This window comes from Ammospiza nelsoni, chromosome 4, assembly GCF_027579445.1.
Source record: "Ammospiza nelsoni isolate bAmmNel1 chromosome 4, bAmmNel1.pri, whole genome shotgun sequence".
NCBI lineage: Eukaryota > Metazoa > Chordata > Aves > Passeriformes > Passerellidae > Ammospiza > Ammospiza nelsoni.
The window spans coordinates 23,589,249-23,598,425 of record NC_080636.1 but is presented as its reverse complement, the minus strand read 5'-3'; the positions used below and the strand labels follow the sequence as shown (position 1 = coordinate 23,598,425).

The 9,177-nt window shown below is 43.7% G+C and overlaps 1 protein-coding gene across 2 annotated transcripts in view; it reads left to right on the top strand.

Annotated features, from left to right (window-relative positions):
* Positions 1–3,433: 3,433 nt before the first annotated feature.
* RBM47 (RNA binding motif protein 47) overlaps positions 3,434–9,177 on the top strand; it is a 74,589-nt gene continuing 68,845 nt past the window's right edge. For both annotated transcript variants that reach the window (XM_059470665.1, XM_059470664.1), the window contains exon 1: positions 3,434–3,620. In XM_059470665.1, the coding sequence (XP_059326648.1) occupies positions 3,592–3,620 (29 nt within the window). In that variant the 5' untranslated portion in view covers positions 3,434–3,591. The remainder of the gene's footprint in view (positions 3,621–9,177) is intronic.

The window sequence follows — 9,177 nt, the reverse complement described above, 5'->3', positions numbered from 1 at the left end:
CTGATTGTTGAGGTTGCTTTTGTCCTATCTCAGCTTATGATACATTCAGCATTTGGTGGTCAAGAAGAGACTTTCCTGAATTGCTCCTCTCCTTTGTGCTGAGAAAGTGCACTTAGGGAACAACCTGGCACCATTACCTGTTATTTGATCTGGAATCTGTGAACCAGAGTAAAGCACAAGCAATAAATAGTAGAGGTTTTGCACCATTGTTTTGTTGGCAGATGAGAAATGTAAAAATTGCTTTCCTCACCAAAGTCTGGAAGTCTGTTAAAAACTTGTGAGCAGATGTTTCTCAATCATCCCTTCACCTGCAGGAGTATGCAGAGAGATGTGGTACCCTGCAATCTCACCTGGGTCCATGGAATGTGTCTCCTCACCCAGATGGTGAGCAATAAGGAGTATTTTAACTGCTGGATGAGCTGCTGGCAGGGATTAGCTCTAACTAGACGCCTCAAGTGCAGTCACACACTTCACCTGCAGCTGAACTGAACTAAGAAGAAAGTCAAACTCTTTCCTATCCTTGGTTCTTCCAAGGAAACCTATTTGCATCCTGCACCAGAAAGGCATGAACTGGCTTTCAGAGGTAAGGCCCACAAGCACATGTGCAGTCAGTAGAACAGGCAGAGCTACACTTTAGCAGCACACCTTAAAATAGTTGACTTGAGCACAGTGGTGCAACCATGGCTTTTGGTAGTGTACCTGTGTTCTGGACATGCAGGGCACTGCACTCACATGTCTTTGTATTTTCTGTACTAGCCATTGTATTACAGAGATGCTCATTTAGAGGTAATCTGTACATGTTGGCAAGGAACTACTTCTGCCAGTAAAGCCAATTTGCTCCTCTAAATGGAGCAAATGGAGCATAGGTTCTCTCTGCTTGAGATGGATTGCCTGAGAACTTTGTTGGCAAACTTATCAGATGAGGATTCTAAGGGAAAACCTCCCTTTGGGTGAATGGGTCATGATTTTAAAGAGTCCTACAGAATACTTGAGAGGTTTTTGTACCACTAAAGCCCTCATTATTTACTATTCTGGACTATTTTTTCTTGAAGAATTTAACTGCATAATATTTGCTGCTAATGCTGAACTCCCATTTTAATTCAAGTATTTAATGAAAATTTTCCCTGTGATTATTTGCTCATTACTGCAGGTAAGTTCTAAAAGAATTTTTTTTGTTTATTCTTGATGCATTTACTAAAACTGGACTCACATGCTTTTATCAACTTTTAAATTGCAATAGTTTGGAGAGGACACACTGTGAACTTGAACTTTGCAACATTTGACTGTGAGCTTTACATACTATACCAATAGTAGTTTGATTGGTTTCTACCTGCAGCAAAACTGTCTTAGGGATTTGCTTAGGTAAAACCTGTGAGATTTTTCTATGCTTGAAAAAGAATACAATTAGATTTACAATTGTTTAGAAGCACAAACTGCTTTCAAAAAGTACAGGTAATATTCCAGAAAAAAGACAGCATAGTGGGTACCCAGCTCTGAATAAATCTTTTTAAAAGATTAGAATTTAGAAGAATTAAGAAGAATTCTTAAATAAGAATTGCTAAGAATTAATTAAGAATAAAAATAATTATTTTTTTAATTACAAAGAATTATGGAAATCAATTTCTTTCACTATTTTTGAGCTCCAATATTATTTATTCTTTAAAAATTTAACTTGCAGGACTTCTAATCTACTGTTGGGGACTTGAACTAGCCTAGATGAAGATCTTCTGTCTACTCATCAGTTACAGATGTTAATTGGGATGAGGGTCATGATATTAATCAGTTGCACAAATGACCTACATGTGGAAACAAATGGATGAAGAATATTTCCAGGTCACCACCAGTGGTAAATATTGCTCTGTTAAATATTTACATATACAGATGGAACATTGCTTGTTTGTTTTGGGATTTTGGTTGGTTGGTTGATTGGTTGGGCTTTTTCACTCCAGAAAAAAAAAAAAAAAAAAAAAAGCCAACAACAACAACAACAAAAAAACACCACCAAAAACTCCTGCATTTGAACAAAAGTAATTGAAGGGAGAAGAAAAACCTTTTTTTTTTTTCTATTTCATGACAATGCTAGCAGGAATTACTACGTTAAAAAAAAAAATCTGCTGGTGTGTGCTTCCTGTTCCAGTTTGTTTAGTCACAAGTCTGAATTAGATCTCTCTGTTGGTTGGTTTCGTTTACTATAAACAGGTCTTGTGCTTTGTTTCAATACATCAAAGCCCTTAGCCAGGCGCAGACAAGTAAGGTAAAAGGGGGTAAGAAAGTTTACAGTCTTGCTTCATTGTTTCTTTAAGCGTTCCAGACAACGGTGAGAGGGATCACACGGAGTTTAAAAGAAGGCTTGGTTGCTGTTTTTCTGTCTATGTAAACTGGTTTCTCTTTTGTTCCTTTTCTAGAAACCACATGTAACTTTAGGTCAGAAAAGTGTAAAATGTGGCACTTCTCAAACCAGCGGTACGGCTGCCCTGGGGTAACTCGATCAGGCAAAGGTGCAGGCTCCTCTCCCTGCTGTGCTGATGCCTGCTGCCGTCCTTCAGGTGAGTACCACAGGTTTATTTTATTTTCAAATATCCATCCACCTGAAGGAGGCAGATGGCTGAGAAGGGTATTTTTTCACGACTGACACTGTCAAAGAAAAACCCAACTCACTGTTTTAGCCCTTTAGAGATAAACGCGAATCACTTCATCCCACAGTATTTTTAGTAAAGCTCCTCTAAAAGTTTGCTTCAAGCCCTTGCATCTCTCAAGGTTTTCTTCTCTGGTTTTGGAGGGTTTGATTTTTTTTTTGGGGGGGGGGGCGAGTTTGTTTGTTTTTGTTTGTATTTTGTTGTTGTTTTGGTTTTGGGGTTTGGGTTGGGGGTTTTTTTGTTTGTTGGGGGAGGGGTTTGCTGTTGGTGTTTTTTGGGGTTTTTGTTTGTTTGGTTTGGTTTTTTTTTTAATCTGCCCTCTTAAAACAACAGGAATGCTGGCTGGCCCTCAGCCAGCCACAACTCAGCAAGCAGGGTAAAATTTCAGTTCAGATTTACGGGAAGGTGTTGGGAGTAAAAATCTGGTTTGGTGAGTTTAAGGCAGGGAGTAGTCCGGAGACAACCTTGCTACTGTGAATGTGGAGAGAAAGAGAGGAGGGGGGGAGGAGGATAATAAAAACCACCCAGGCTGGAGATTAGAGACCAATTTTTCCCCTGTCCGAGTTTCAGTGCGTGTTGCTGAGCTCCCGCAGCCTTATCGAGTTTGCAGGCAGAAAGCCGGGTCTGGGGTGCCGGAGCTGCGCGGTGCCGGCAGAGAGCTCAGCTCAGCGCCCTGGAATGTGCGGCTTAGGGCAGGGGCGAGCAGGGGTTTTGGCTTAGCTGGTACTAATTGCAAGTTTTAGTGCTCAAAAACTCTGGTTAAAAAAAAAAAAAAAAAAAAAAAAAAAAAAAAAAAAAAACCAAGCAAGCAAAGAGCCAAGAGAGGGGGTTAAGGCTGGGAGAGCTGTTGCTCCAAGAAGCAGTGCAAGGAGTTGCTCAACTCTCACTCAGCAGCGCGGTAGGAAGGACAATGCATTAAGGTCGCTACCCCAAAACGCCGCGGCCGCCGCTGCGAATGGTACTGGGCGCTGAGGTGGGCTCCAGGTAGGTACCGCCGCTGCTCGGTTTGCTCCGCGCTTCCTCCGCCCTTGGCTGTGCATTGGATTGTACTCACTCCTCTCTGATTGGGTTGACAATGTAAGCGACCAGAAGTTCACTCAGAAAATACATTTTAAAGTATTTTTACGGGAGAAAGGCAAATGGAGAGAACTGCAGATGTTTTCGATGGAGTTTTGGTGACTCTTTCCAATTGACAGACTTCTGGTGATTCTGAAGAAAGATGACAGGGGAGAGGCACAGACAGGTACTAAAAAAGGACAGATTGAGAAGTGATTTGCAGATCTGAGAGTTTTAATTTAAAATATGTGTTTCTCCAAGTCAAAGATAAAGCACAGCGTGACTTGCCTAATGTCTTTGGAGTCAATTTCGGAAGTAGTGTTTCGTTTCATGGCTGGTTTTTTTTTTTTTTTGAACACTTAAAATGCTGTAATTTGTACAGACCCCAGAGCCGTGGCACAAGTGACAGGGAGGTGACAAGAGGGTTCTGAGTCTGCTGTCTGCCAATCTGTTATAGACATTAGCATAAGAATGGGACCTTATCTGTGAAAAGTTTCTGAAGACCATTTAGAATACATGTATCCATCAGGAGATCAGGCTGTGATATGCGTGAGTAGATGAGAAATACTAGGGTTCATGTTAAAAGAAACAGCAGATTTTAAAGTTTTTTTAGAGGAAAGGCTGCGCAGCTCATTTCTTCTCAGGAACTTGAAATAAAACTTCGAGCAAAAGCCAACCTATTGTAATGGATAAAGATGGGCTGGGACCTTACAGGTCGCAAGATCCCTACTAAATTTTATCGGCTCAACTGAGCTGACCTGGCAGAAGGCGGGAGCAGCATTAGCCGGGGCTGAAATGAGCCGCCCGAGGCTAACGCTGAGTATCGGTGCCCTGATGTGTCTGGGAGACTGCAAGCGATAATTTGGACAAGCCTGCAATTACTCTGTCCCGGTCCTGCCGGGCTGCCGTGGTGCGCGGGGAGCGCTGGGTGCGCGCCCGCGGAGCTGCCAGGCCGGGGCAGAGGCCGCCCGCGGTGTTAAGCGGAGCCTGGTATCCCGGTGTACAGCTGGAAACCGGGAGGCAGCTGCGCTCTCCGAGAGGAGCTGGAGATAACGCCAGGAATGGGCCGCTGCCGGTGTCCGGCAGGCTCGAAGCCTACAGACCGCTGTCTGCGAGATAAACCAAGAGACAAACACTCCTCCTGCACATTCAACACTCCTCCTGCACGGTCCTTCTCCCTCCCGCCGCTCCCCTGCATATTCCCGTCCTGAGAGAGGTTGTTCTCGGGGCTCGTTTCAGAGCTGTGCATCCCGAGGGCTGAGGGCGGCTGTTCCCACCTCACCTCGTAGCCCCAGCACCCTCTTGTGCTTTTGGGGTCCGACCTCCTCTGAGACACAGGCTCCGGGCCCTCAGTGTTGTTAGGGAAATATTTGGTGTTGACTGGCATTTAAATAGGGTTGCTAATAATTTCTGAGTGTCCCTGCTGCAGCTGAGGATGCAAAATCTTCCTTTGAAGTTTTAGAAAACAAAAGAACGTGCTGCCTTCAATGCAACAGATTTTTTTTAAAGTTGCAAACATTGTAATAAAAAGATTTAATATAGGCAGTGGAGATGGTAGAGCCTTCAGGGAATACTGTTTCTATGTCAGTTTGGTCTGAACCCTTGATCCTGCGTGGCCCTCACCTGGCTGGCTTCAGCAAAGCTATCCCTGGCACTGGGGTCTGCTTTTGCAGCTTCCCACATTTTGGAGTCTTGGCCTCCTCCACATGGCAGAGCCCCTCATTTTGCTACTACCACTCTATGAAATGCTACACCCTCCTCTGTGAAGGCTGTGGGAGCATCTGACAGCTAGAGAGAACCAGGGGTTACCTGGAGTGATGTGAGAGTACCTGTTGGGTTACCATGGGGCCCACTGCTCTGCTAGGGTGACAAACTCCAGCAGAGGTGGCACCACATTTATGGGTGAAAGAAAAAGGTGGTCTTGGCTTTTTCATTCAAATGGCCCTGATCACTTGTGTGCAGTTTCCTGAATCTGAATATTGCTAGAATTTACTGAGAAATTTAGTAGGGGCAAGTATGTGCTCTTTGTGAAGAAACATGGGCAGATCCTGCTCCTGTTAAAAAAAAAAAAATCAATTATAAACACAAAGGTGAACATAAAGATCAGGCTTGCTTTGTAGCAAGGAAGCAGATCTAACATAAAGAGTATACAGAGACTATCTCCATGCTTGTATATGGTACATGTAGTTGCCTCTTTTGTCATGAAGTTGAAATTTCCAAATTACTGATGACTTAAACCAACAAATCCTTCCTTATATTGTAGTCACTTTGAAATTTGTTTCATAAGGGGATTTTTAGGTGCAATTTTCAAGTTTGTAAAATGGATCCCGTGAACAGGATATTTTTGTCTGCTCCCTTAGTAAGAGGGAAGGACTCTGACCTTTATCTTTCCAATATGAGGCCTAAAATAATATTTCTTTCTGCTGTAGTAATTTTTTTTTCAATAAAATGCTTCTGGGTAGACCCAGCTCTTGCCAAGATCAGGAACATCTCAGTAGCCTTGCTGAGACAATACAGGCATTGTATAGCTATGGCTGGTAGGGCTTTGGTGACACAGTAAACTCAACAGAGAAAAGCAACTTTTTAGTAACTGCAGAGCTGACTACCTGATACTTGAGGGCATTTTTGTCCTTTCCAGACTTTCATTTGCCCTGATCCCAAGTAAGATTTTATTTGAAAAGAAGAAAGAGGTTTCTGATATTTTTAAAGTGTGTTTTACAAAATATGCTTAGAGTTTGAATATTATCTTTTGCTTAGGTAGGTCATAAAGCTGAGACTGAGACAGCACAGATGGGCTTATTTGCCATGAGATGGAAAGAAATTATAAAGGCATGAGAATCCTCAACCAATAACAATGCAACAACAGTAACTTCCATGTATTTCCAAAGGGAGAACAGCTTAACCAGCCTCTAACAACTGAGAGGCTTTCTAACTTATTTGCCAATGGGAGAGCCATTGGAAGGTTTACTCTGGAAAAGCAGCACCCCAAGTGATGTAGCTCAGAGTTTGCTTTCATGTTTTGGCCTTTTGAGTACTCAATGGATGGGCTGGAGCTGTGCCGTAGAAATAAACTGAGGTACTGCTTCTGCCTTTTTGTCTTTTACCAGAGAAACTCAGCTCCACCGCAAGTCAGGGTGTGGGCTGAGTTTCAGCAAGCTGAGTTCCCAGTAACATTGAAGATGTCATTTATGATTGCTGTGTCACAGAGCTGGGATTCCTGACCTGGGTGTTTCTGCTGCGGGGAGCCGCTCACACAGGCGGAGCGGAAGGGCTGCCACTGCCACTGGGGTTTGTGCACAACACAGCTGCTGCTGAGAGGCAGGGGATGGGATGGATGCAGGTGGAGCACAAGGAAATGGTGAGGGGTCAGCCGGGTACAGAGCAGAGCAGCATGCCAGCAGGCTGGCTGCTGTTGGGCTATCTCAGCAGCAAGGGAGAGATTTTAGAAAGAATTTAGGAGAGGTGAGCAAAGTTCCTCTGCAGCTGTGACCAAGGAGGCAGTCCCAGCGAGGAATTATGAAGGAAAACAGAAGGGCATATGATGAGAAGCATAAAGTGGGTGTTCATAAGCTACAAAAGACACCTGGTTATACTATTCAGCTCTGCCTGCCTAGGCAAGTATTGTGTGTAAGGACCTTCTATTTTATTTGTTAGAAGACGGAAGGAGGATCAACAGGAGCACAGAAAATGAGTGGCACATTCAAAGCTATGAAAATGACTCTTGAAATAATATTTGGAAGACAAAACAGTGATCAAGATTGTAGATCAACAGTGGACCAAATTATGAAAGAGCAAAAAGGATTGTCACCATTAATGAGCTAATGTGAGGGTGAGACTCCAGGGAAGCATTTAAGTTTTGAGGGCAGAGAGAATAGCCGATGTCCTTGACATGCATGCAGAAAGCATCAACAGGTCTTAGCTGTACCTTGAAAGAAAGGCTGCCCAAATAAAAATTTTGCTCTGCCTGCAAACAGAGCAGTAATGGTCACTGTGAAAAGGAGAGAAAAGAGACTTTGGGTATTCCTTGAGAGGGGGGCAGTATTAGAGGCTCTGCTTTATCCACATACAGCTGAAAGTGATGGCTGGGCTTTCAGGAGACAGTGTTTCAACCTTTCTAGCAGAAGAGAAACAGCTGAGGGGTGTTGGTTGGGCTGGATATTATAGGGAAGAAAACCGAAGAGAATTGAAATGTAGGGAGATTTTGCAATTTAACTCGGTATAGAGGTAAGGGCTAAAAGCAAAAGAGGGGTCATGAGGGTTGATGGAATGGAAATCGCAAAAAGGCTGAATAGTGGACATAATGGGGGAGGCTAATGGGTGGTGCTGAATGGGACCACTTGTAGTTTAGTGCAGGAATAACCCAGCAGTAGAAAGCCTCTGGACAGTGCATGCCAAATAAACAGTCCTTTTTAATGAGGAAAAGAAAAGGATCAGGGCAGAAGAGGAACAGAATTGTTAAAATGGACATAGCATGACAAAGAGGGTGATATGGGTCATCAGCATAAATCAGCAGGAATAAGAAGAGAAAAATGGGGAATCAAAACCCAAGGAGGAAGGTGATGGACTTGGGTGAAGGGGAGGCATTTGCAGGGCTCAGAAGAGAAGGGAAGGGAGAAAATGACGAATGAGCAATCCTTGAAAAGAGGAGGAGGAGGAAGAGGTGGAGGAGGAAGGAGACAGGGGAGGAAAAGGTCAGTTCACTGAGTCTGATCCCCAAATGGGATCAGAAAAGCTGAGACAGAGGGGCTTTATTAGGGTTTGAAAGCTATGCTCAAGATTTCAGGACCCTGTAAGGGTGAAATTATGAAGAGACTGTGGCTAACAGGTCTTTAACACTGGAAGTTGTGTTGGGGTGACAAACAGAGTGTATGAGGTGTGTGCAGGGTGCAACTGTGGGAGCTCTTGTGGCTGGGGAGGGAGGAAGAGCTGGAGCGGGTAAAAAAGCGTGAAAGGCAAGGAGGGAAGATAGAGTCAAACACGATCATGCACGCAGGGACATGTCCTCTAGATGTTTTTGCAACAAAAGAGCACGTTCAACTCACCTCAATTAAATATTAACATTATTACCATGACTTGAGGCCATGTTTCTGGCAGTAAAATTTCTGTTGACTGTATGCTGAAATTTCACCAGAGTTCATACACTACTATCCACATCCTAATGTGAGTGTTAGTGCTCACAGGAAGCATTTCACTGTCATTAGCATTTTCATTAAAGGTAGCACTAATACAGCACCAGAAGCTCACAGGAGCATAGTCACAGTTAAGGCTGCAAGCAGACCTAGACTTAATTGGTGAGTGCATTCAAACTTTTGGGACTGCACAATAGTCTGTGGCTCTTGAAGGTGGATTCTGCCTTTAGCTTCTTGGCCTCATGAAGCAGGCAAGAAAAGACACAACTTATCTGACTTACTGAGTGCAGACTTTCAATGAACATGGAGGTGCCTCTGGCTGGGTCAAGGAGATCTGAACGTGCTTGCTGTTGCTG